This window comes from Ictalurus furcatus, chromosome 13, assembly GCF_023375685.1.
Source record: "Ictalurus furcatus strain D&B chromosome 13, Billie_1.0, whole genome shotgun sequence".
In the NCBI taxonomy this organism is placed as follows: Eukaryota; Metazoa; Chordata; class Actinopteri; order Siluriformes; family Ictaluridae; genus Ictalurus; species Ictalurus furcatus.
The window spans coordinates 13,706,669-13,734,407 of record NC_071267.1 but is presented as its reverse complement, the minus strand read 5'-3'; the positions used below and the strand labels follow the sequence as shown (position 1 = coordinate 13,734,407).

Below are 27,739 nucleotides of genomic sequence, written 5' to 3'. Positions count from 1 at the left end.
AAGAAAAACACCAATGTGTACCGTTATAACAAAATAACCAACGTGGGTAGTGTAACATGGCCTGATTCATTTTCAATAACAATGTCCTGAAGTGTTTTATTACTCTTCTACTACAACAGCAATGTGTCAATGATTACAATATATTTTACTTATTAAAATATGCCATTGTATCTGTGACGTCCATGAAACAAGTTAGTTCCAGTTGTCACATATCAAACAGCACCTATAAACAGTTATATTCTCTTTTCTATTTTCTGTCCCTTGCAAGCAATAAAACAAAAGCAACTTATGTTAGTTACTGAGACAACAGAAAGTGCAAAAAAAAAAAAAAAAGGCCTCTTGATGGCTTTAAGTTTGTTATAAAGTGCTGACACTAGAGGCTCCTTCCATAAATATTAGAAAAAGAACGCCTTTCCTTACAGAAAGCTTCACTCTATAGATTTATTTAGTATATTAGTAGGCTTAGATTAGTTTATGTGGCTATACACGTCCCTGTGAATGAGTTGTTACTGCAGAAACTATAACATTAAGACGAGCGTATTAATGTAAACGCTGAAGCTGTTATAGATAATTACTCATTACTTGTGACCAGTAAGAATGGAGAATTAATTCCACAGCGCTGTGCTCTATATTCTACAATGTTTTATATGCTTTTAATGAACAGCCTGAGCTTTATGAACCTGAATGATCAGTTTGTCGTGTTGTTCCGGAGACTTTTACTTTGAAATGACGCAGAGGCGGAAATGGAGTAGTGTGCTCAGTGCTCAACCTGTTCGCGTGGAATGACTGGCTTCCTGTCATTTCAGTGTATTAGTAGAAGTTTACAATGGCAGTGCAACGCCGAGGAAACGTTAAATCCGCAGACACGAGTACCATTGAGAAAAAAATTAAAAGGTAACACATTTCTTTCCCCGCCCGCAACCAGTCCATCTGCTAACCAGCACCTGTTTGTAGGTTGGGTCGAATCCCAAATGGTTCCTTGAACACTGTATGGTACAATGGTACACTGTAGCCCAGTAGTGCATAATGGTGCCTATACTATAAATAACAAATAGTTAAAAACTGCAAGGATTGTATATGCATCTCTGACAGGTGTGTGTGTACAGGGTGTGTGTGTGTGTGTAAGAGTGATCAGCAACTCTGTAAGTGTATGAGATTGTGGCATGTTTCTGGGGCAGGGGGATGGCACAGAGACAGGCTTCATCATACAGAGGATACTCTGCTCTCCTGTTGGCCCTCCTCTGCACATGTGCACTACTGACGTGGCTCTGGTCAGTCTGGACTAATGACATCATGGACACTATGGTCTCCAGAGGGGAAGTACTCACACAGCCCAGAGTGTTCATGGTCCAGTGTTCGGAAGATTATCAAAAATACAAGCACTTCCCAGGTATTATTACATGCATCTGTTTTATTACTTGCTTTCTTGCGTACTTGAGCCAAAGCCCTTTTCTAATCTACCTGATCCACCTAGTCTGTCAAAGTCCCACAAGTGGGAAGTGGAGGGTCTGCCACTATTCATACATCACTTTACAAATACAAGATAGGATGATGTATCAGATAAAAGTATACTTAATTCAGAGGAAAATCTTAGTTGAAAGCTGTTATAAAAGTTCTCTGAGCAGCTGGAGAGGAGTAGGAGTTAATCCTAGGAGTAAATTTTATGACAATTGTTGTAATTCGATTAAAAAAACCTCCATAATAATAATAATAAGTAAATGTGCATTTGATAAGCTACAGTCTCAACAGATTAAATTCCACATCTACAGAGGATATGTACTTACTCCATGTTAACATTAAGAGGTGTGCTCAAGGTTTAGTCTGTTTAATTGGTGACATCTCTTTGTTCTCTGTTCAAACAAAAGTTTCACTGAACCCAAATACAAACCCTTTACCTGAGTGTAAGAGAAATAAGAAAATCAGATAAGATGGTAGGTTTTGGTTTAATCTTACTAGACAGGATAGAAGCGGTTTAAAGAGACTGTGCGGGTGATTAAAGGGAAAAAAAAGATTAAAGAAAAAGTGTTTATAGTGCTACTTTGTTGGTTGGTGTCATATTTTATTATTTATTTATACACTCACTGTCTGTTTATTAGGAACACCTGCACATTCATGAAGTTATCTAATCAGCCAATCATGTGACAGCAGCTCAGTGCATAAAATCATGCAGATACAGGTCAAGAGGTTCAGTTATTTAGTTGTTCACATCAAAGGGATCTTAGTAACTTGAACCGTGGCATGGTTGTTGGTGTCAGATGGGCTGGTTTGAGTATTTCATAAACCTCCTGGGATTTTCACACACAACAGTCTCTAGAGTTTACACAGCATGGTGTGAAGTACACCTTGTTGATGAGAGAGATCAGATGAGAATGACCAGACTGATCTGAGCTGACTGGAAGTCTATAGTAACTCACTCTTTACAACCGTGGTGAGCAGAAAAGAATCTCAGAATGAACAACACATCAATCCTTCAGGTGGGTGAGCTACAACAGCAGAAGACCACATCAGGTTCCACTTCTTTCAGCCAAGAACAAGAATCCGAGGCTGTCTGGGGACAGACTCACCCAAACTGGAAAGCTGAAGACTCGAAGAAGACCAGGTGATTTTCTTTTTATTTATAATCCTTAACTGTCCAGTTTGGGTGTGTCTGTGCCCATGATAGCTTCAGATTCATCTGGTACCAACAACCATGCTACGGTCAAAGTCAGAGATCACAATTTTCTACATTTTAGTGTTTGATGTGAACATTAACTGAAGCTCTTGAACTGCATCTGCATGATTTTTGGTTTTGCATTGTGTTTCTGCCATGTGATTGGCTGATTAGATAACTGTGGATGTGCAAGTGTACAGGTGTTCCTAATAAAGTGGATGGTGAGTGTATAATTCCTGTGAGAAGTTGGCGGTTATGTGTCATGCTGACATTTACACAATGTTCACAATGGCATTTAATAGGAGAATCATAATTCAAACATAAGGGATAATGGTCAGGTTTCTCTGTTAGCTCCTAAAAACAAGAGAGGTTCTTTTCTTACCATTTTCTAATGTCATTCAGTGTCAAATGAATGAGAAATCTAATAGAGAAGCAGTGGAAACAGCAGATGTTGGACTGCAGTGCAGCTGTCTAACGCAGTTGCGCCGAGTTACAGCAGAGACTCGACTCGGCTAGTGATCAACTAGAGATCTTTGAGATGACAAGCATGATGGTGTTGAACGATGGTAGTGAAATTTGAAGCTTTGGATGCTGATCTGTTTGAACTGAGAGTACAGATGAGGAGATGAGAGAGCTGGGCAGACTATTAAAGAGCTGCTGCATCACTCTCTTTAGGTACTACCTGAGCATTGTGGGTAATCAAGAAAACTGCTAAGCAAAATTAATAGAAAACAGACCAACATACAAATAAAAGATCCCATGTTGATTATAAAGCTTAATGTTCAAGTCATTCATGTGATGAAAGATTTTTCTTTTAATGCTTTGTAGCCAGTTGTTTGATGGTATGTCTTAATTGAAAAAAATCAGAAGAAGACAGCGTTCCTGAAAATATACTATAAGAGCTAAAGAGAATGATATTGTGATTAGACACAAGTAAATGCAGGATAATTGCTCTAGGGCCTGAAGCACTTTATAATGTGCTTTTATTTATATTCACAATCGACGTACTGCCTTGTGCCGTTTTACTCCTGAGATCAAATGAACAGAGCATTCAAATGAGGCAAATCTGAAATGGAAACTAGCCAAGCTGTGACTAAAAGCACAGATGTGCTGCCACTTTCCACTGCTCTTTGCACTTCAGACACTTCAGTCCTAAATATCTGCCTGTTTAAGAGTACTCTTAATCCTAAAGAACTTCTAGTAATTGCTCCTAATCCCAGGCTTAAGTGTAGGAGTCAATTTCCTCATTTCTATTAATTCCTCGCCACTTAAGACTGAAAATGTTACTCTAAGTGCCTTTCTGTGCCCCGACTTGGATCTGCTAATAGAGATCATTCCACAGATTAATTATGTTGTCTAACCACGCATGCTAATTTGATCAGAGTAGCCGGATTGCGTTTTCTGAAGTAATTGAGTGCTCCCATGTTGATGAGTGAGGGCAGATATATTGAGACACAGTCATGATCAGTAACTGGAGAGCAGGAATGGAGAGAGAAGGAGCTCAGTTTATTTCTCTAGCAGTACAAGAGCTACTATTAGAACGCAGGGGAGCATTTGAAGCCTTAATGGATATTTTATTGTTGGATTACTTTTATTTCCACCGGATGATTGTAATAATGAATGTAATAGGATGAAAGTATATAAGTAGAAACATTGTATAAACGGTTTTCTTCTGATTACAGATATCACTAGGAAAATAGGATATTTTGAGTCGTATAGTAAAGAAATCACTACTTGGTGTGGTAATTACTTATGTGTGGTGTTAACAGCGTAAAACTGTAACTTTCTATAAGGAAATGTTCAGGATTTGCTACAGGTTCAGGGTGATTTTGCAACACATATAAGCCTTTTCTTATTATTGCATCAATTTAATAGCTTCCTGGCAAAGGAACGGCACACAGGTGGTTGGGACTTGCTTATTAGGCAGCTATTCAAAATGGACTAGTCTTGTTTACATTATCCACATTATAAATCTAGGATTATTTAAAGGTGTTAGCAATTCAATTCAGCAAACTCAGTAATCCACAAATGAAGAAAAAGTTCCAGGTGTTTAAACATGGAATGGAAAAAGTGAGGGAAAGAGCACAGTAAGGGGTGACATCATATGCCTTTATATAGAAATAGTCGCATTCGCAAAATAAATGGTCACATAGTAACATTGCATTATCGGCTGCTCAGGAATTTCTTCAACATGAACGTGATTCATTAAGTTTGTATGAATTGCATTAAAGTAATAGATTTGGTGTTCGGCAGTTTTTTAGCATTAGAACTGAATGTGTTGGAATTAATCTCTGCTGGATTGTAGTGACGCTTCAGGACTTTTCAAACTACACATTAAGTGCTTCTTTAATAAATCTGTTACATCTTGGACTGTTTTTGCCAGTGGCTGTTGTGGAAAGACGTGGCAGTACATAATGATTTGAGAGAGATCTGAATGAACAGTGCAGCAGAACAGTTTATTACTGTGTGTGGAGCTTCACTTGGTCTCTCTGTGACCTTGTAGGTTTCCTCTGGGTTCACCGGTTCACATCCGTGTTATCCGGTTCAGCGAAATTGCCATTCAGATCTGCACAACTCTATTAGTTTCGCTCTGAGCAGATTAATATAGAATACTATTAGTTTAAACAGAATTTGTTCAAACTGTTTGCAGGTCACACAACCAGCACTCATTCTTATGAAAGAACTGTGTTTTAGTTCAGGTACACAGCAATTTACTTGAGGAACATTTTTGGATGGTTTTCTAATACTTATTTTTACTTTTTTTACCTGGCAAGATGAGATGCTGAATTTAAATATGGGGATTAGTCCTTAAAAGCTTTCTTCTACCAAAAAAACAAAACAAAACTGAATATGAGACTGCATATGATCAGAGCATTTAGATATGAGGTGAGCCGTTTTGGCTATGAGTGACAGTCGGTGTTCAGTTGCGAATGCTCCATATGGAAGTCATTCCAGGCTCTCACACAGGCATCAAAAAGGTTCACTCACCCCGAACAAAAGCAGTGCTGCAGTTAACGAGAGTTTCCTGGCCCACTTCAGCCTCTGCATCTTTCACACACTGTAAATCAGCATGCGGATAAGAGCTGGAAGGAGCAAAAACACTGCAGGCCAGATACCCTGTGTCATGGAAACACATGGAATGAATTAGGGATGTTAATTTGAGATGTTTACTCTGTAACATATTCTTGTCACATCATAATATTAAGGTTTTGTTTACGACAGAACAGTTGATTAAATAAATAATTTAAAAAAAGCCTAAGCGTTTACTTCGTATCTGTTAATGTGTGGAAGATGTTCTGTCCTCAGGCTGCACACCTACCAAATGTGGCCGAGCCGTTTCAGACAGCGTTGCAACCACAGATGAGGCACAGATACTGAAGAGGTGAACACACACACACACACTTTCTCACTGTGAAACATGTCCAGGAGACCTGCACACACATTTATAATGAAATGTTCTTGTGGATTCCACAGGATAGCAGAAAGGGGCCTGGCACTTGGTGGTTCAGATGGAGGCGTGAGTAGACTTTCTTAATTGTAGATTCAATCCGTAATTTCATTACTAGGTTTCTCAAATATGTGATGATAATTAGCTGGTTATTAGTATCTGAACAGGTGGCAATTTGCTCCTTTGTGCACTTTGTGTAAAGTACAAAAGGGGGCAGTATACTATTGGACCATTTGTTTAAAAATGCAATTTGTCCTGTTTGTTGAAGAGCATAGAGTTCTTTAATTAAAGAAAGCAATTTGATTTGTTTTATGACATGAGAAAAACAAGTCTGAAACTATTTCTAACCTGATAAGATTTTCTTACAATGATTCTTTAGGAAATTATTCAGTGTATCAGAAATCTGAAACTCTGATTCATTCCAGGTACTTTGCTATGATTTAAAATAGTTTTTAAAATACCTCAAATATAAAAAAAATAAATTTGAATATACTACCTTGGCCCGAGAATCCTAGCATACTTTATTGAATATTTTTAGGTATTATATTTGGTTCAAACATTTCTAGATGATTCAGGTGAATCTCCACTTTCAGATCAAGACCTAGACCCGACATCCTCAAAATACCTGATGCAATTTTTAATACCTGCAAAATGACATTTTAATCCAAAGGTATTTTTCAGCCAACAAATCTCTTGCGAAGTCCTGGAATGTCCTGGAGCTTCATTTTAAAGCAACTGCTTGGACATTATTTGTACCCTTTTACTAAAAACAAGACATGGGTCCAAGCCAGCTTGAACTTTTCCCTCATTTAGGCTTCCAGGCATTTTTATGCCCAAGCTGTTCCCACATATTCAGAGAACTCATGAGTTTATATAAGTACAAGAATATTTGTTAACAACACATGCCAAACACCCATGCATAATTTTTCTTATTCTCACTAAGAAATAATATGATGTTCAGCTTCACTGCTTAAAAATTAACAGACTTTGTGTTCAACCGCATGCTGACGTAGTTATCCAGGTAATTTCAGTTTATTTTTTACTGAGAAGCAAAAATGAAAAATTAAGTGTTCAAAATAGCTATTCCTTGTAATGCCCTATCAAGATACATCATGGATGCTATATTTATAAAGATAAAAGGAAACCTTTGGGGTTCTTCAGCTTGTCACTGTGATAATAACTGCATTAAGCACTAGTCCTTCCTGCTGCTAAAGCAACACTATTAAAGCCACAAAGCTTTTCATTCTAGCTTTGGTATTAGTGCTTTAAAAGAAATCAATGACAGGCAGTAGAAGAATAACAGTTCTGGAGTTCTCTGACATTTTATATCGTACTACAGCTTTCAGGGAACCTTTCAGAAATATTAGCATTTCTGTGTTTGGAACACTTTTCAGGCTGCACAAAATCCTGTCAGCTTTCCAGGAGGCTTATGGTTCAAGAAACTAATCAGCCTCACTGCCTCTTCACGCAAGGCATCTTTTTATGAAGAATGACTGTGTTGAGCTGTGGGTGGAGCAGTGGTGTGTGTTTGGGATCAAGCCAGACTCATCTGGAATTGTTAATGTGTTGTGCTGAGACTAAGTGCAGAGAATCCCACAGCTGCCATGCATCCATCTGCTGAGCAGTTGCTGCAGACTTAATCACACAAAAGTGCAGAGAAACTGTAAACACTGCGAGCAGCGGTACCAAATAGCCTGCATTTTTTATCTTTTATCTCTTTCATTTGGAGCAATTATTTAGCTCTGTGGGGAAGCTTTGCTCTTCTGTGTTTTCCGACAGAAGATATAGCTTTCATAAAACCTATACAACTGTATGTTTTCCAATTATTTGATTACCTGTGTGTGTTTGTGTGCAGGCATCCATTCTGGATCTACACTCTGGAGCTTTGTCAATGGGGAAAAAGTTTGTCAATATCTACAGGTGAGCAGGTAATTCAGGCAAACGTCACTAAACAGGAACGTAAAATTGTGCATGTGACTCACTGGTTTATTAGGTCTCAAAGCTCACACAGCTTGTCTCACTGTGTCTTTCATCTGCACGTCAAATTCTATGTAATCACTGCCTTTTTTATTGGATAACTGAGCAAGAATTTTAATTCTCAACCTGCTTGCCTTTATTCTTATCACCTGGATTTTTCCCTGTAAAGTCTGCTGTTTTGTGGCGTTACACAGCAACCTGATACGGTTCACTTTACCATGTGGCATGTGTTGTTAGGTTCAGGATACTACAATGTGTCTGTACTGAGCCTGTATATGTGTACCAGTCCTTTTATTCCTCATTATCTTTAAATAACAGGATAGCTCAGGATCAATACATATTATTGGTCTCATCTGCTGTCTTTTCTCCAGTTACTTCAGTGATCAAATAAGAGATATCTTCACTGAAGAGGATTTTGAACTCTACAGGTATATCTTCAATTTCATTCATTCAATTGTTTTTGGTAGTGTCAGGTTTACAGTTAGTGTACTGTCATGTTTTACAGTGGCTCATTCACAAATGAATTACAGAAAAATAGAATCGATGATAAAAGACGTTAAATTGAAATATCAGCATATACCAGCAGCATGACAGCGATCCAAATCACAAGGCAAAATCAACAGATAAATCAGTCCATCCAGGATTTTGCAATATTGCGATCGCAGAAATTAATGCGAAATCAAGGAAACTGCAAAATTGCAAATGCATGTGATGTCATCACAATGCGCAATTTCACGTGGTAACATGAAACATGCATTCAGTCAAAGCCCTCTTCGATTCACTTGTGTTGAACTTGTGTACAGCTAAAAGGTCTCATTTAGCAAAACAATTTTGTGCAATTGCAATTTCGACAATTTGTGTAGCTTTCCACAAAAAAGCACAAAAAACTCTGCAGAATCCTGTACAGACTGATAAATACTTTTAAAGAGAAGTTTTGACACAATCTTCTATATCTCATGCATCACAAAAATGTAGGGCAATGGGCAACGATTGCAAGCAAGCTGGCATAATTATTACAAATGTCAGGAAGAATGTGTGGGTCAGTGGGTTATTGGGCTATCTGCTGAGAAGATATGAAAAACGTTGGCTGTAGTTATAAAATTAATTATTACTAATTATAGAATATTTATTTGTTCAATTTTAGGATGGAAAATGCAATGCCATTTCACTTTTAATATCTGAACATACACTGCTTTTTTTTACCTTGTGATTTTGAAAGAACATCTAACACACAAAATCTGTGTGTTGCTAAATGACATTTCTTTGCCATCTTCATTTTCTTTTAAGAGTTAACTTTTGCACTTGATTTAAAAAAAAATAAAATCATTATTTAAAAAAACAAAACAAAACCTTCTCATGAATGTATCCTACTCCAAATCAGGGCTATGCGTGGCCGCATTCAGAAGTTGATTGCAGAAACATTTGGGTTGGACTACAGTAAGCTGTTCCTCACCAAGCCCACCTTCTTCTCCCGCATCAACAGCACCACTGCTAAGACCACTCATGATGAGTACTGGCACCCACATATTGACAAGGTGACACACACACACACACACACACACACACACACACACACGTTGATCTCACAGGAATCACTGGGGTGTAACAATACAGTGTAACATGTATTGTGCATTGTGATACAAAAATGTGATTATATCCATCATGGTGTTATTCACATTGTGGAAATCAGCATTCGATTAATGATGCATGTAAAGCAGTTACACTGTTTGAACACCAGAGTTCCCAATCTGTGCAATCCATAGAGTTAAAACATATAGAGAGCGCAATGGTCACATGATTGCATTCCTTCTTGGAGAGCCTAGGAGGAGCCTAAGCAGTGGTGGCTTAGCAGTTAAGGCTCTGGGTTACTGATCGGAAGGTCGGGGGCTCAAACGCCGGGGGCTCAAACGCCGGCGCTGTTGGTCCCTCCAGGGGCGCTGTATCATGGCTGACCCTGCACTCTGACCCCAACTTCCTGACCAATAAAGATTCATAATCATCAGTTGTGAATACTAAATACAGACAAAAATGCATATTGTTCTTCAATGTTCATGATTCAGAAATAAATCAGTCATCATTTTTCTTCATTCAAATTTTGTTCAAAATATTATGAGAATTGAATCGAAATTGTGAAGCCAGCAGTGTGAATCGAATCTGATCATTGCACACCTTACAGGAACCTGTGTGCAGACTGGTTCTTTTAAAATCTTACAATCATGATCAAAACCAGTATGAGTTGACCTCTAAAATATCTGAACACTTCAACACATTCAACAAGTAATCTTTATCTCCAGGATTTTTCTGATGGCCGACCATTTCACTTAGTCAGTCCCTCCAGGATTTCAAAATTTTGCGATTGCATAAATGAACACAAAGTCAAGCAAACTCTGCAGTATTTGGAGGAGTTTAGAATTTTTCAAAATTACTGCAGATTTTCTGTAGATTTGGGCCAAGATGCGTCGTGACGTCATCACAACGCACATTCAGTCAAAGCCCTCTTCTATTCACATGTGTCGAACATGAATACAGCAAAAAGGTCTCATTTATCATCAAACATAACTGCGAAAGACAGCACAAAACAATTTTGTGCAGTTGCAGTTTCACCAATTCAAGTAGTTTTCCACACACAAAAAAAATTATTTACATCACAAATTACATTCAAATTTTGAAAAAAGCCACAGCAAAATCAAGCATTTTTGGCTGCAAAACTTTGCAAAATCCTGTATGGACTGTTTAGTCTCACATACATGTTTTAACTAGATGGTGTCTTCGGAATTGGGCATTGCACCAATTCCATTCAACGACGTACACACCATTCATGAAAGCGCTTCAGTCTAAAGGCATAGAAGGCCTATGTACTACAGACTCTTGAATTCCAAAGTGTTTCCTTAACTGTTAGATCTCAGGCCTCAATTGGTGACTTATTCCAACAGCCCAAACTCACAAGCACAGGTGACCTGGCAGAGGGTGCCAGATCTCTCCATATATTTGGTACAACAAATCTGCTCAGGTGGAAACCAGGGTCCTTTCAACCACCTAGGGGCCATGAGCAGGCCTAGTTGCTGAATTCTGTATAACAGTGGTAGAATCCATGGTAGAGGACGACAGTAGATGGTGAGGTGGTCAGTGTATCCTGTGGGCTGTCCAGTTCTTCTAAGGAGAACCACAATCAAATATGTGTTGAATGGCATAGTTAATTCTCACTATAACATCATCAGACAAGGTCTCCTTAAATTGACCAATACCCAGGCCTGTCTTTGACTTCCAGAGAATTCAGACAGTGGCTTCATTAGTACGTATTAGAGGAAATCCATCAAGTTCGGCAAGCTAAACTGAGAATAGCACACTCTACTGAGGAATAACATGGAGCAATTCATAAAATTTACTAGTGAACCTGCTGAACAGAGTTCCATAGCATTTCATCCGCAAACTCTATGAATGTATGAAAAATACACACACACACAGTGTAGCTCTGACCATAGTAGCTATGACCATAGTCACAAGATATTAAACAGATAGCTTCACATGGTATGAGGGAAGGAGAAGAAGAGTAAACATGGCTAGGAATATTTATTGCAAATGCTGTGCCATATGCAGTGTTGGGTAAGTTACTCAAAAAAAGGTAATCCACTACAGATTACTAATTACTACTTTTAAATTGTAATCTGATTACATTACTGATTACAGCATGTAAAAAGTAATCAGATTACTAATTACTTTACTTTCACGTTACTTTCAAAACCTATCAAACATAGTTTTCCAGTATTTTTAGCACACGTCAATGTATGACACAATCAGAAAAAGTTGGATTTATCATAAAACCTGCCTCGTGGGTTGTCACGCTTTGTAGAACTACCAGACCGGTAAAATATAAAACTTCTCTAACTGGGCTAGTTTTGAGTCAAGGGCAGGCACAGATAAGCTATCACTGTATTGCAAATGGAGTGGGGTGCAAAGTACACTATCTTTCCTTATGGTCTGCTCATATCATGTTCACGTAAACTGGAACTCATAGACATTTACGTATCTTGTTTTTCTGCTCAGCATCAGAGGATGCTACTGTTTCAGTTTTAACGCGTTTACTGGTTAAAATAAAAAAAAATTAAAAATTGGCATATATCCATTTTTCCTCACACTGACTGAGCTAGCGTTTGGCAGAATTGAGAGACTATAAGACGCCAATAAGACGCAAGTATTTCCACGTATTTTTCCTGTAAACCCTGTCTGATTGGTCTAGCCTCCGTTCACTGAAGATATAATATTACAGGCGGTCTTCTTTTACTCACGTTCAGTTACATAGTGACAAACTGCTCCAGGTGGAGAATTATTCGGGGCTAAAGAAAAATTCTTCGGGGCAAAATGTGATTTATTTTAAAAATGAATTTTATTTAATATTGTTTTCCTAACAATACATTTGTAATGCAAGTAACATAATGTTACTGGCATCAGTAACTGTAATCAAATAACATAAATTAAAAATGTAATGTGTTACATTACTGCGTTATCAGAAAAAGTCATTAAAGTTGACATAACGTGTATATATAATGTCTGAAGTGTGATCCATTTCTTTTGATAGCGAATGTTAAAATGATTAGATACCGAGTCCTTGACTTATTGCACTGTACTAAGACAGGGTCCCAATTTTTGTCAATTCTGTCTCTTCATTATTTCAGGCCACTGTGTATTTATGAGCCAACTGTATAAATTGCATTCAGAAACTTCCCTACCGCCATCACCTGTCATTCCCTGTCACACTTTTTCTAATTGCCCTTAGACTGCCTCCATTAACATAGAATTTATTAAACCTCTGTGGTGTTAACATGATGTAATTTTATGTGCTGGCACCATTTGCTTCTTAAAGATTAGAGAAGACCTTTTTAACTGTGAAGTGTGATTTAAAAAATGTTCACCTGGGATTTCCACTATTACTATTTTCATGAATATGTCCTGGAAACAGCTAAAGCAGGACTGGTCTTATCCTTATTGAGTTCTTAGTGAAGTTGAACCTGAAGTAAAATCTAGAAATATGAGACTTATTTAATTAGGATATACTGGACGTTCCCATCCCATAAAATCTCAGGGGCACAGAAGAGTGGAAAACTGTCAGTACATGATAAGGAAAATTGGAACTTATTTATATTAGATTAAAGAGAAAATGTTTCACAGTGCAAGTCATTCTGTGTAATTTATTCAATTTACCCATGAAATATAATATTTGGGGGGGAAAGAAACTTGCTTGGAATGTGTCTGGCACAGAGACTGAATTTGCAAATTTGTGGTTTCTACAGGTGACATATGGGTCCTTTGACTACACCTCATTACTCTACCTAACAGATTATGGTGTGGATTTTGGAGGGGGGCGATTCATCTTTATGGACCCAAATAGCAACCGAACAGTGGAGCCCCGTGCAGGTACACGTCACTTTGTTTAATTAATTTAAGAAATATAGTTTTCTCATATGAATTCATAGGGGTGCCAATAATTGTTGCACACATATATTTAACAAATAATTTTTTTTGGATAAACCTGTGTTGTGTTTGCAGTTGTTTGATATCCATGAGAGTATTTTTGTGAATTTTTAGATCAAAAGATCAAAAGATTAAACAATGAAAACAATTTTTCACAATTTTTGGCACCCCTATGATTTCAGATGAGAAGTATATATTTGAAGTATATTCCCATTAATATTTTACTTTTTTTTTTTTTCTTTAATACAACTGGGTGACTAGGAACTGGAAATTGTTCAACCATGACTTCCTGTTTCATAGGGGTATAAATATGAGGTAACACATATGCCAAATTCCCTTAGTCATTTATAACAATGGGTAAGACCAAGTAATATAGTTGTGATGTGCGGCAAAAGGTTGTTGAGCTTCACAAAATGGGAAGTGGCTATACGAATATAGTAAAAGCATTGAAAATGCCCATTTCCACCATCAGGACAATAATTAGTTCCAGTCAACTGGAAATGTTATGAATCAACCTGGAATTGGATGTGTGTCTATATTGTCTCAACGCACTGTGAAGAGGATGGTTCGAGTGGCCAAAAAATCTCCAAGGTTCACAGCTGGAGAACTACAGAAGTTTGTTGCGTCTTGGGGTCAGAAAATCTCCAAAACTACAATCTGAAATCACCTACATCACCACAAGTTGTTTAGAAGGGTTTCAAGAAAAAAGCCTCTACTCTCATCCAAAAACAAACTCAAGCATATTCAGTTTGCCAGACACTACTGGGACTTCAAATGGGATCGGGTTCTATGGTCAGATAAAACCAAAATAGAACTTTTTGGCAATAAATACTAGACGTGGTTCTGGTGCACACAGAGAGGTAGCCATATGGAAAAGTACCTCATGCTCACGGTTAAATATGGTGGTGGCTCTTTAATATTTTGGGGCTGTTTTTCTGCCATAGGACCTGGACATTTTGTTAGGATGCATGGCATCATGAACTTAAATGAAAATCTGACTGCCTCTTCCAGAAAGCTTAAAATGGGCCGTGGTTGGATCTTCCAGTAGGACAATGATCCAAAACATATATCAAAAGCAACACACAAATGGTTTACTGACCAAAAAATCAAGGTCCTGCCATGACCATACAGTAAAAGTCCCCTGACTTGAAACCCATAGAAAACCTGTGGAGTGAACTGAAGAGGAGAGTCCACCAGCGTGGACCTTGTAATTTGAAGGATCTGGAGAAATGGTATGGAGGAATGGTCTCAGATCCCTTGCAATGTATTCTCCAACCTCATCAGGCATTATTGGAGAAGACTCAGAGCTGTTATCTTGGCAAAGGGAGGAAGTATTGACTAAAAGGGTGCCAATAATTGTGCCACACACATATTTAACAAAGATTATTTTTTATTTATTTTTAATTTTTTTTTTTTTTTGGATGAACCTGTGTTGTGTTTGCAATTGTTTGATATCCATGAGAGCAGAGTATTTTTAACCATTTCTTGAACAAAACATCAAAAGGTTAAACAATAAAGACAGTTTTTTTTATGGATGTAATGGAGTTAAATGGTGGCTTTTGGAAGAAAGAAAACAATATCTACACAAACCAATGCCAGATACCTGGATCTTGGTGAGGATTTTTATTCCTTTATAGGTCACTCCATGCAAATTACAGCCAAACTGTGACATGAAGGTCACTCCCACCCTTACACTTATATTACCATCAGACATACTGTAATGGCATTTGACTCAAAAGATAACATCTCCAATCAAAGATTAGTTATGAGGCATCACAATTACTACGTTGAGCATGTAACAAGAACACGAAAATAACAATGAATTTATCAATAAATATTTATTTTAAGAAATGCATGGTCTAAGATTCCTCAGGAACGCTGCCAGAAGCTATGCATCTCATTTGCAGCAGGTCATAACAGCAAAAGGGTGCTCTACTAAGTACTAAAGATGCTTGACATAAATGGGTTGAATAATTTTGAGATTGGAGAAATCATTGTAAGTTGCATTTTCAGTTGAATTTGGGGAAACCACTTGAAGCATTCATTGTGTTGAACTATTTCAATTGCTTTTGTTTGATTTGTTCATTACAAACAGCTGAAAGTCTGTACATTTTGACAATAAACCCCTGATTTGTAGTGGGGTTGAATAATTTTGATTGCAACTATGTATATATAAACTAAGTATAAAAAGTGTCAATTTCCCCTATGTATAGATACATTTGGGACACCTTGTATGTTAATTGAGTGACTTCACTTTACCCTGCACAAAACATCGCAAGTATAACATGGTGTAACTTATCTGAATATGTACATCACAAATTGTCAAAACTCTTGCGATCTATAAATACTCTCGGGCGATACACATCATGCCTGAATGTGGGGTCGAGTTAGAAATTCGAAGCTTGGGAATAAGGCAGGACGCGATAAAGCTACAAATTTTACAAAGTTGATTTTATGTATAATCTTATGTTCTGGGCATTTTCCTCTGTTGTTTAGATTCCAAAATTGTGCTTGACAGACGGACAGAGATATTTTTGTTACTAATTGAACCCTTGTTTTTATTAAAACAGATTTAATACATAACCCATGCAGACACTAACGGTTACATTTGGAACGATTTTTAAAAGACCTCGCACCCAAAACGAGCTGTGATCCTGAACAACCATTCCCATAGAGAACTATTATGTACTCTGTACTAAAATAGGAAAACAGGAAAGGTTAGGAATTAAAATCAAAAAGAATGAGTTTATTGGATAAGGTAAGGAATGTCACAGTTTCTGACACTAATTAATGGAGAGAATAAAGAAAGACATGTTTTACAGTAGTTAGGAACAGGATGACATTGAAATTATCTTATGTATATCTCAATGTGTAACATCCTACATTAATCATGAAATTTAACAATGTTCACTGCAATAATACATTTTATTGCCAATTATTTATATACATTTGAATGGCTGCAGTTTTCATGGAGTGACCTCTATGTGAGGTCACTTAAGTGACACTTATTTAGAAATGTAGCATTAAATGAACCATTATTAATAGCTCAGACTGACCACAAAATTTTTTGTGGATTACAGTAACATATGGGGAAGGACAAAAACAGAGTTGTCTGTATGTTTTTGTACTTTTACATATTACATATTTTGCATATTTATTGAAACAAGTAAAAGAGTATTAGTCATATTTAACAGCTAGCCTGTTTATTGTGAATGCTTGCTTTTCCATTTATCAATCATTAGAGTACTGAATGTTGTGGAAACCAATCTGTGCTAGTGACTCATCTGTTGTGTCTTTTCTTTTATGTAACCGTTCACTAAACCCGCATGTTGACGTGATCCATAAACAGCCAGCTGATTAGACTGACCTGTGCAAAAAGGCACAATTCTGTCTTATGGTCTAATGTATTACTGTACATGAAAAGGTTTTTTTTCCCCCTCCGTAATCTATCTAATCTGAGTGGATAATGACTGCCATTTCCTTGCTAGAGCAGCTCTATTTATTTAAACTACATGTTTAGAGACTAAGCGAATATCGTGGAAAAGTTCATTTTTTTCCATAATTTAATTCAATAAGTGAAACTTTCATATATTCTAGATTCATTACACATAATGATATATGAAAGAATATATGAATATAATGATTAGAATATATGAAATTTTCATTTCCAAATTAAATGCATAATTTACTTTCATCTGAAAAGAGGACTTTGGGCCACTGAGCAATGGTCCAGTTCTTTTTAAAGGCTCAGGAAAACTTTGCAGGTGTTTTGAGTTAGTTATCTGATAAGAACTCTTCTTAGGTCAACATTTCTGTATTATAAATTCTTTATTCTAATATTTTGAAATACTGGATTTTTGATTTCCATGAGCTGTAAGCTGTAATCATCAAGATTAAAATAAAAAAAAAAAAGGCTTGAAATATTTCACTTTATGTGTAGTGAATCTAGAATATATGAAAGTTCCACTTTTTGAATTAAATTATGGGGAAAAAAACAACTTGTCCACGATATTCTAATTTTTTGAGATATACCTGTACATCTCGCTCTGCACGTACTACACAGGAGAGAGTTAAAGGGAGGTGTTCTGTCACTCAGTGCTCTCTGAGCACATGGAAAGTTGCAGGCAGGAGATGGGTGAATGCAGATTAGTTGATCCTGTATGTTTTTGCTTAAAACTTTCTCCCAACCAGACATGGGGAGCTTGAGTAAGTGTAATTTCTGAGCACAAAAACAGATGAAACCAACAAACTCATGTGCTGTAATATTTCACAACATTTCAGTTTTGAAAGAACTTTAGACATGTTCTATTCATCAACCCACTGATGTTCAGGTTATTGTCTTCCCTGTCGGTGCTGAATTGCTGTATGGCAGGTTTAAGTGGTTGGTCTAAAAGATCCACAGTTTTCTGCATGGCTATGCTGAAACAGTCATTTTGTGTTGATTAGCAATCATGGGCAGATGATGAACCTATGAACTTCACTAAGGTAATTACTACCCTGGCAGTAAGCTCAGCAATGGTGAGACAGATAATCAGCCTCCCTCTGAGGGGGAGGAGGGGACCAATGACAGGCATTAGCCAGTGGAGAAACCGAGTGGAAAATGCGACATGCGTAGGTGATGGGTGGAGGGCAGTTGTGTAAGGCACAGATATGCAGCAAAGATGGCAACAGGTCAATGAGGGAATTAGGTTTAAGGCATGCAAAGAGAAATTAAAGGCCTAATGGAAGTGGAAATGCTAAAGGTGTTAAATAAAAAGGGCACATCTGCCCATCACAGCGAGGAAACTGGGACAAGGTGCTGGAGGCATTCGGGGGCGGGGTGGAGGGGGGCTGTTTAGGTTGGAGACCAGCTGTTTTAACAGATTGGCGAATCACAGCCTCCAGCCGCAGGGGACAACCTGGCATTGCCCTTATGGAGAGCCTCACTCTTTCAGCGCTCACTATGTTTATAGGAAGTGAAAAGTGTGTTCCTGCCTGTTACTTCTCAAATCAAATGTGGCAGTGAGGGTACGTCTTTGGCTCAGTGTTTGTCCAAAAGGAGGAATAGCAGAGAAAGAGACAGAAGCGTTTAGAAATATTATGTCAGTTCTGTTTTGGATATGATGGAACGGATATTATCACTGCATAAGTACAGTGTGTTCTGTTTTTTTTTGCCACTTGACACTGATGATAAAACTCAGTATATTACCCATATTGGATATTGGCAAGTTTTATTGTTTTTACACTGTGAAGTTAAAGTGTCAGCAAGAATGACTGTTTAAAACTGAATTCGCATAATATATATATATATATATATATATATATAAAATATATATATATATTAGTCCTTTTGTTCTTGGCTGGCAATTTGCACCATAAAATGTAGTTGTTAAGCATTAAGAACACAAACGCAGGGAAGAGTTTACTAAAAAAAGAAGCCTAAGACACACGTCATATGGACAGATAAGACGAGAATGGAGAAAAATGAGAGCTGACTATCAATTAAAGCATCTCATCTGTGAAACCTGTTAGTCTGTCTGGCCACTAATGGAGTGGCTTACTTGTCTTTATTAAGTGTTAAGTAATTATTATGTAATATTCTCAGCAAAGATGTTATGATGTCTAATGATAAACGTGTATAGGAATAGCACATGCAGCTGATTTTGGAAAGCTTGCCCTGCAAATACCCTGCTATTAACCTTGTCACTAGGCTAATTATGCCATCAAACGTGGTCAAGTTGTGAGAGCTAAAATCATACAATTTTTAGAAGATTACAATTTGTTTTCATAATCGACAAAAGTCAGTGTAAGGGTTCTTATTTGTAGCAAAGGAACAGAACACATTAGATTGAAGTTCACATAATTTTTAGGCAGACTGGTTTTTCAGTTGCTAAGGTTTGAATTAAACACATTTAATCGAAGGGGTCAGTCAAACAGGCTAATTACTATAAGAACTCAATAATGAATATAATAGCTTTGATAATGTTTGGTTGCAATTTTCACTCTTGTAACACAGTAAAAATAAATAAATAAAATAAAAATCATGGACCCCCTGGCTATGCTTCATGAACCACTGCATTAAAGAGCTAAGTGAGTGATCCACTGCACACGTCAGGCATGTGACTATTAATGTTAATCCTGCCATTACACATCCTTCTTTATCCACCATATAACTAGTTCTTTGTTTAAATAATAATGTATTTGAACATTAAAACCTCTCAAACAGAAATAGCTCTCTCTACTGAAATGGTTATTGGGTTTGGTGTTATTTATTGCTGCCACTCACTTAAAATCCAAGCCAGGTTAATAAATTGTGCAATCCCTAATATTACAAACAGGTTCTCAGTTTGTTCAATTTGTGTAGCTTTAAAGAATAATCAGCTTTTACTCAATAAATCGGTAAACGCACAACCTTCTAAGACTTGTTACTTTTTTTTATTTTTTAACAAGATTTAAAAATTTCCATGCTAAATAGCAGTCTACAAAGTTCAAAGTCATGCAGACACAGCAGAGGTAATTTACATAAATATCTTGTTACTTTTGTAAATGTCTCCTGTTGGTGCCACAGACCATGTTATGTAGCTATCTGTTTTTTTTTAAATTTTTTATTTAAATAGTTCTCCCTGAACAGACACAGGCTTGTCTAATTGATTTTGATGATGCTCGAGTGCGGCCAGTGAGCAAGCAGCATTTTAAACGTGTGAATACGGTCCTGAGATGCACTGGGAATTTCTGTCACTACTTGTCTAAACAGAGCCATTGCAATCACAGTTTCTCTGTGTTGCTTTCCATTTCTAGCTTAAAAGACCACATACATTGAATTACAAACTGAAAACAAGCTACAATATGTGCTCTATTTTGAATGTTGGAATTATTTTAAACTCTTCCATCTGGGAACTCTTTTTCTTTGCAGGACGAGTGTCTTTCTTTTCCTCAGGCTCCGAGAACCTCCACCGTGTGGAGAAGGTGGCATGGGGCATGCGCTACGCCATCACTGTGTCCTTCACTTGTGACCCCGATTATGCTATAGCTGATCCCAGCTTACCATAGGGTCCTTCTGAGTTAATGACTGGAGCCCTGGGACAAAAAACATAACATGAGAAGATACTTAAGTATTCAATTGAAGATGTTTTGTTTTCTTTGGGAAAGATTTAACAGACATTACGAACTTATTGACATGGAAGAACAACAATAACTGCATGAGTTAATTGCCCTGTATTGTATTGAAAAGAAAAATTCACACAAAAAATTTCCTGTGGACCTTCATTCAGCCCCTGTTTTACTGCCTTTGACTTTCTCTGCTTGCCTTTTTACTTGTAAGTAACATCTTGACTGTCTCCCTTTTGTCACAGTTAGATCAGTTATCACAGATTGGACAAACAGCACAAGTGGAAATTCTCAACAGGTGGTATAAATGAAATTGCTCTTAAAGAACAATTCGCTCATGACCTGCTGAGGGAGCTTTTCAAAAGTGTTAGCAGGGGTTTAACGTTCAATACCTTTCCTAGACTGCACCGTGTCTATTAGAGTAAAAATGTCTGAGCAATGGCACTGCATTGTGTTTTATCGTAGCTGTTGAGAAAGTTGTCTTCTGAACAAGTGTATTTCAGTAGCACCATCTGTCTGTCAATCATAGTCCCTATGAGAGAGGGAGTATAAGGTCTAAACAAGCTGCGGTGCTGGAAAAGTTTATTAATGTAAAATATTCCGACTGGTCCTTATACTGTCATGACATGCACGGAAATGCATCAATTTGCTTGTTCCCTGGAAAGTACATCTTAATCTTGAATTAATTCTGCCAATTCAAATCACGACTGAGTGATCTTTGCAATAAATGTCATTTATTGATCTCAGTGCTTCAGGTTTAATTGAGTGTAGTTATGCTTAATACACTGTTTTATTGCTGTCATCAGATTAGAGTATTAAACAGTGGTTTCCAGACCTCAACCACATTCTTTCCCAAAAGGCATGTCTTACTTTGCACGTTACACAAAGACTTACTCTCCACTCTGTTATTCTCTAATGCTTGGGCCACAAAAAATGAAGAAAGATTTAAAAAGACAGAAATTGCAAAAGGTGTACTCGTTTTTAGGCTCTTCATACAGTATTATCATCTTAGATTATACTATGGCATGGAGTGTGTAACATTTAATCTGAACTCTTCTGTATACCCAGTGACAACTGTGCTGAACTGATATCCACCATATTTGTTACAGATTTGTTCATGAGACATTCAGGATAATTTAACCAAGTGTAATGTCGAGTGTTTGGTGACTGAAGAAAATCCAGAACATTATATCTGTGGTCTCTCAGTGAAGCTCTTATAAATCCAGTACCATGACGCAGGCTTTGCTGATGGATTTGAAGCATGCTGAGTGAATGGTTGAGATTTTGAGGTGAACTTATGAACCTCAATTGTTCTCTTCGCTTTCTCTACTGGCCATGGAGTGGAGTTCTGTCTGTGGGATGCCCGGACCACAACTGAGAGGAAAATGTGCTTTGAGAAATACTTCAACTAAACAGATTTGATAAGAAGGTTATCCATGGAAACATCTGAATTATTTATAGAGGGTTATACAAAGGTTTCTCTTAGATCTATAGCAGTATCTCTGTCAGAATTGTTTCTGGTGTATGTTTCATATCTTTCATGTACTTACTATTGAACCAACACTATTAACCATCATCTGGAGTTTTACTTATATTGTTCAGTTATTTTAGCATGACATAAGAGGTTTTTATTTATTTATTTATTTATTTATTTAGCTTCATCTAGTAGGCTTGCTAACCTTGGAGAGAAAATTGATAACCAGTATTTAACATCTGTTAAATATAATTGACTGAGATTTTGAAGATGGAAATGCAATCTGCAGTCTGTCATTATAACATGGCACTGTCATACCTTAACTGTGGAATGAATGAGGCTATTGACTATGCATGATTTTGTACCATGTTGTGTAATTTGCATTTGAGTCAAGTATCATAGTGGTTTTATTGAGAGGTCATTTATGGTTATACTTTATTATACACTTTGAATTGAAACCTCAGAATCATACAACCACAGATGTACTATTCCATTTCCACTGTAGCAAGCGGGTAATTTTGTGTGGCTTTTATTATTATTTTTATTTGATGGATTCACAGTCTGAATGTGGACTGAGCTCTAGGATGTGATCAGCCACAGGTTAATAAGAAGAGTCTGTAATATTACTTAATGAATTATCCATTAATTCAATACATAGTGTAGAAATAATATGTATTTGATGAATGCTTAATTAATCATATAAGGTGATGATAAGTGAAAGGTATGGAATGGGGGGGAACAGCCTTGTTCTTTACTTGAGGATAAATATTAAAACATGGTCATTTATTTAAATTGTGAAGCCATTCATCTTTGCAGAGCTGAAGTTTCAGCTGCTGCCTTAATGCTATGGTTGAATGAGGATACAGATATTCTTAAAGTGAATGGGATTAAAGTGAAATACTGACAAAATCCTGCAGATAGGCAGGCAAAAAATGGCGAAAGTCTTAAAAATGAAAGAACTCCTCAAAATATGGTAGTTGATGAATATACACTTCACATCACAAGGTGGGCCTAGGGTGCACCATAGGAAAGAAAGCATATAGATGTTAGAGACAAATTATGTGTGAGGTTCCATTCAACTGTGTTAGACGATAATGCGTTTCCACACCACAGGAGTTGTTGTCACCTGTGGGGTAGTTTTAGCTCTTTTTTTCTTTTTCTTTTCTTTTTTTTTTTTTATTTTTTTATTTTTATTTTTTTAGATCTGTGTTGATCTCAATACATCATGATGAACATCAATAGAGTCTCTCCTGCCTCTGCTAACTGGCAGTTTGTTTGATGGAGTATGGGATTAAGTTTAAATACTTGGATCAGGGCATATTATCAGTAATGTCAGAACCCAAACATTTACGTCATTTGTCTTATTCAGAAAGAATTTAGGAGCTGCATGCTTTGAAAGCTATGTAATACTATATTGGAAGCAAAGTCAGTATTTCTTGCATAGTAATCAGACTTAATGACTGTCCTGGTAGTTGTATGGCTGCACTGAAGTAGTTAGTAACCCAAGCTTCCCACTGGCACGTTTACAATCAAATCATGGAGGAGCTATTTTAAAAAAGTGCTTGCAGCTAAACATAACAATAAACTCAGAGAATTCATTCCAGGAATATCCGAGAGGCTGTTACTGTAAAGGCGAAATAAGTAAATTAATAACAAATGAATGTCTTTTCCCCCAACACTGTCCTGTACAGCTCAGTTAATTTATTATTAAATGTGAATTTAGTTAATAAGTGTTTTCCCAACAGAGCTATTAGTTAAAACAAGACTTTCAATATGTACATCTGACTCAAATGTTCCACTTTCTATCAAACCCTACATTAATAAATTATTCATAAACTGTCTTCTAGTGTTGATTCAAGCACCAAGGACTGCTTTAAATCCAAATCACTACTTTGATCCTGGACTGGATTTCAGCACATTTTAAATTTGATGGCTGCATGAAAACTTCAGGTTTTAGCTGTGATCTTTTGTTCTTTTGCCATCTCAAGAGACCCAGAGACTGCTGAAATCTTTTTTTTTTTTGGTAACCCCTTTCTTGTTATCGCCAGAGAGAAAAGAACACAGTGGAACAAAGAGCAGATTTATTTTCTCTATACTGCTGAGAGAATTGGGCTTCAAGCCTGAAGTGCTGAAGAACTGTTAGATTATGTCCAGATATGGTTCAGTGGGTTACTGATGTCATTTTGATAACTGTTTAATTAAGCCCTGAAAATGTTTGATATTATTCTGATCAGATTTATAGTATGATGATTGTGTTATGAATTGATCAATACATGTTGGTAGTCGAGAACGTCTGTCCTATTTTACATGTGTTGGCAAGCACCAGATAATATGTACTGTTTTTTTTTTCTTCAGATGTATGCATATCTAAAAGAAAGTCTGAGATCAGTAGATGCTGATCCATTCATGTTGGAGTTGCAAGGAATGCATGAATGAATGTGTAGTAGTGCTTTAATGTGTGCTTAAGCAAAATCTGTGGCAGTTACATATGTTACCAAAGACATCCACCTGGGAACTTCTCGTTAATGCTTTGTTAAAGGATGGCAAATTGGCCTCATATCTAGTTAACTCAGATTAGAATAGAATGTGGAAATTGGTATGGACAGAAAATGCCTTAATTATTCCACCTTCACAATTTCCACCAGTTCTGCGGAAAGGGTGACATTTGTGTCACTCTGTGTTTCTATTAATGAGATGTCATCTGTCCCATTGGGAGGTAAAACCAGAATTCCTTGTTCATTTTCAGGAAATGGGCTGTGAAATCGTGTTTTAATGACACACTGATCACAGTGACATAGATGCCACGATCTACATGCATGGCAACCTCTCTTAATAATATGGCAAAGCTGAATAGATGAACTAGAAGCTTCAGGAAGCTGATGCAGTGGCTCCAGAGATTTTAAAAGCGCTCCTCTTTTGCGTGCATATAAAAAAGTATGTGCACACTGTGAAGAACTTTTGAACTATTTGTATTTATATTTACATAAATAAATATCTACAGTACATACATGCATACATACTTGTATCCACAGGAAAGTTAGTGAGAAGAAGGAAATAAAAATAGTGTATTACAAAATAAAAATAATAATAAATAAGATAATATATTTTCAATAAGCAACAATACATTATTATTGTTTTCATACTTTTCAGAGGATTTGTTACAGATTTATTACAGGATTTGAGTGAAGATCTAGCTCATTCTTCTGCATGTTGCTGAAAGAGGGAGAAGATAAAGGGATGTGTTTCAGACAAATAATCACACTCGAATATTTACCTGGTCATGGTCATGTTTTTCCTCACATGTCTCCTGGTCATCTTCCTCTTCCTCACTGCACCTTCAGCTGTGACATGACCAGCATCTCCGAGTTAAACTCGAACTGATTGCTCGACGACGCGGACTTTCCCCACGAGTACAAGCTCGGCGGCCGCTTCTTGAACGACGACGTGTAGCGGTAGAAGCTCTTGTGGCGGTTTTTCAGATACTCTCGGTAGTTCTTGGTGAGCAGCGTGTACAGAAACGGGTTGATGCAGCTGTTGCTGTAGGTCAGACACGCCACCAGGTAGTTAATACACGTGCGTATGTGAGGAGCCAGGGCCAGGGGTTCATGGTAGAGAGGTAAAAGCTGCCATATCCAAAAGGGCAAGAAGCAGGCCCAGAACACGAGCACGATCGTAAATATCATTATAAGCACTTTTTGCTTAGGTGACCGCTTGTTGCCCTTATTTAGAGCTGAACTTCTCTGCGATTCAATGTATGTCCTGGCTAATCTGGTGTACAGGTAGCCAATGATAAGGCCAGGCGCCATGATACTGGTGCAAAACAGAACAGTCAAGTAAATCTTATACGCTTGAGGTGCCCAAGTAGGAGCGCACATACGTTTCACGCTTCCGTCCGCTGCCTTTCTGCTCGTCTGGTTCACCATGATGATCATAGGCATGGTTAAGAGCAGAGAGAGTATCCACACCCCCCAAGCCATGGCTTTCCGATAGCTTTTGGAGCGCTTCACGTTGTCCAGAGGCTTCGTCACAGCCAAGAAGCGCTCCATGCACATCACGGTTAAGGTGAAGATGCTTGCGTGCATGGTGAGGAGATCCAGACTGAGCAGGATGCGACAGCCCACGTCCCCGAAGTACCAGTCCTTGAGGAAGTACGTGCACACCACGAACGGGATCGTGGAGAGGTACAGCAAGTCCGCGAGCGCCAAGTTAATTATCGAGATGTACATGGAGGTAGCGAAGCGAATCGAGTGGCACATCACGACCAGAGTGTACACGTTCCCCGAAACGCCAACCACGTAAACAAGCGAGAGCAGCGTGCCAAAAGTCGAGGTGATTACCAGCTCGTCTGTGGAGCCCGAGTTGCTGTTCCGGGGTGCGCCTGCAAAAGAGAGAGACCTGCTCAAATTCATCGCGCCTGTCCGGGAAGGCGCCGTTACGCGGAGGTGATTTTGTCAGGTGCGCGACAGAGACTGGGATTGAGAAATGAGCGGACCCGCCGGCGCATCGCACCTCCTGACGTCACCACCACGTCTCTCTCCTGGTGTTTACCCGTTGCCTTCGACCCAAAATCACTTTAAGGATACATCGGAAGTTGTGACTTTACGTCTTAATTTCATCTAAACCATCAACTCAAATCCTACGTGTGCCACGTAGGCTATTAGGTGTGCTAAAACAAAACATGCATAATGTGAAAATAAACAATAATGTAGGCTAAGTACATGATGCATCCGTGAACATCAGAAATAATGTTTGCTTTATTTACAGAATTGCCGTCTGGGGTTCGCTCCGAACCGAGAACAGTTGGTTTGGCTATGGTTTGGCTATGCCACGTCCTTTACGCACGGAGAGGAAGCTTCTGCATCACTGCCTTAATCAGATATGCATATAGATAAGATCAAACTGTGTTCAATTTATTTATTTATTTATTTATTTATTTTCCCCGGGAAGTTTGCATTTCTTAGTTATTGTCCCCCCCCAGTTCTTATGGAGACTTTGACTTTCGCACTTGCTTCTTATTTTTGTAGCAAAACCCCAGCAGCCTTCATTATGTGTTTTTTGTCTGAAAAGTGGTCTCTTACATAATATGCTGCTTTCTTTACTGCTATAAAAACATTTGTCTGTAACATTTAATTTTGTGCTGAAAAACTAATGTTTGGAAATCCAAAACGTTTTTGTACTGACTCGATAATGTAGAAGTCATAAAATAAAAATCTATAACAAAGTTTGTACTAAAAAAAAAAAAAAAAGGGTGCCTAGACTTTTGCACAGTACTGTATTTTTCCATTTTCAAGTTTTTTATTCAGTGCGCGCTGCGCCAGAGTGGTTAACATTTCTGCTCATTTCATTGCTTTAACATTGGATGTCTTTACAGAGTAATGCTTAGGGATCTAAATCACAGCCTATGGTAAAAGTTCTATGCATTCTTTGCATTTTAATACAGATATAGCAATAATATTTCAACGCAAACGTGCGTCTGCCAAAAGCAATACGAAGTCATTTCGCAACGCTTTCACAGCCTCATACCTTTTTTTCCTCGAAGGAATTCCGCGTGATCAAATAATGGCATTGATTGAACAGCAGATATCTCAGAAAAGATATGATTGCTATTACTGTAGATCACTGAGCGGTGTGATCT

General features: G+C 37.6%; 2 protein-coding genes across 2 annotated transcripts; one reads left to right on the top strand and one right to left on the bottom strand.

Moving 5' to 3' along the window:
• Positions 1 to 645: 645 nt before the first annotated feature.
• uts2r2 (urotensin-2 receptor 2) lies at positions 646 to 23,900 on the top strand. Its single transcript, XM_053639842.1, has 9 exons — positions 646 to 894; positions 1,179 to 1,390; positions 5,957 to 6,032; positions 6,125 to 6,167; positions 7,954 to 8,018; positions 8,447 to 8,503; positions 9,457 to 9,610; positions 13,364 to 13,487; positions 20,437 to 23,900. The coding sequence occupies exons 1-9, from the start codon at positions 827 to 829 to the stop codon at positions 20,571 to 20,573; spliced, it is 936 nt and encodes a 311-aa protein (XP_053495817.1). The 5' UTR covers positions 646 to 826; the 3' UTR covers positions 20,574 to 23,900.
• LOC128616940 (urotensin-2 receptor) lies at positions 20,516 to 27,739 on the bottom strand. Its single transcript, XM_053639840.1, has 3 exons — positions 27,628 to 27,739; positions 25,379 to 26,482; positions 20,516 to 20,600 (listed from the first exon to the last, which is right to left on the bottom strand). Exons 1-2 carry the CDS (start codon positions 27,668 to 27,670, stop codon positions 25,431 to 25,433), a joined length of 1,095 nt encoding a protein of 364 aa, XP_053495815.1. The 5' UTR covers positions 27,671 to 27,739; the 3' UTR covers positions 20,516 to 20,600; positions 25,379 to 25,430.

Bases quoted from the DNA above. Each gene is read 5' to 3' on its own strand.
- LOC128616940 (XM_053639840.1), bottom strand. From the start codon at position 27,670: ATGCCATTATTTGATCACGCGGAATTCCTTCGAGGAAAAAAAG. The intron at 26,483-27,627 runs GTATGAGGCTGT...TCTCTTTTGCAG, and splicing joins ATTCCTTCGAGGAAAAAAAG to GCGCACCCCGGAACAGCAAC.
- uts2r2 (XM_053639842.1), top strand. From the start codon at position 827: ATGGCAGTGCAACGCCGAGGAAACGTTAAATCCGCAGACACGAGTACC. The intron at 895-1,178 runs GTAACACATTTC...TTTCTGGGGCAG, and splicing joins ATTGAGAAAAAAATTAAAAG to GGGGATGGCACAGAGACAGG. The intron at 13,488-20,436 runs GTACACGTCACT...TTTTCTTTGCAG, and splicing joins AACAGTGGAGCCCCGTGCAG to GACGAGTGTCTTTCTTTTCC.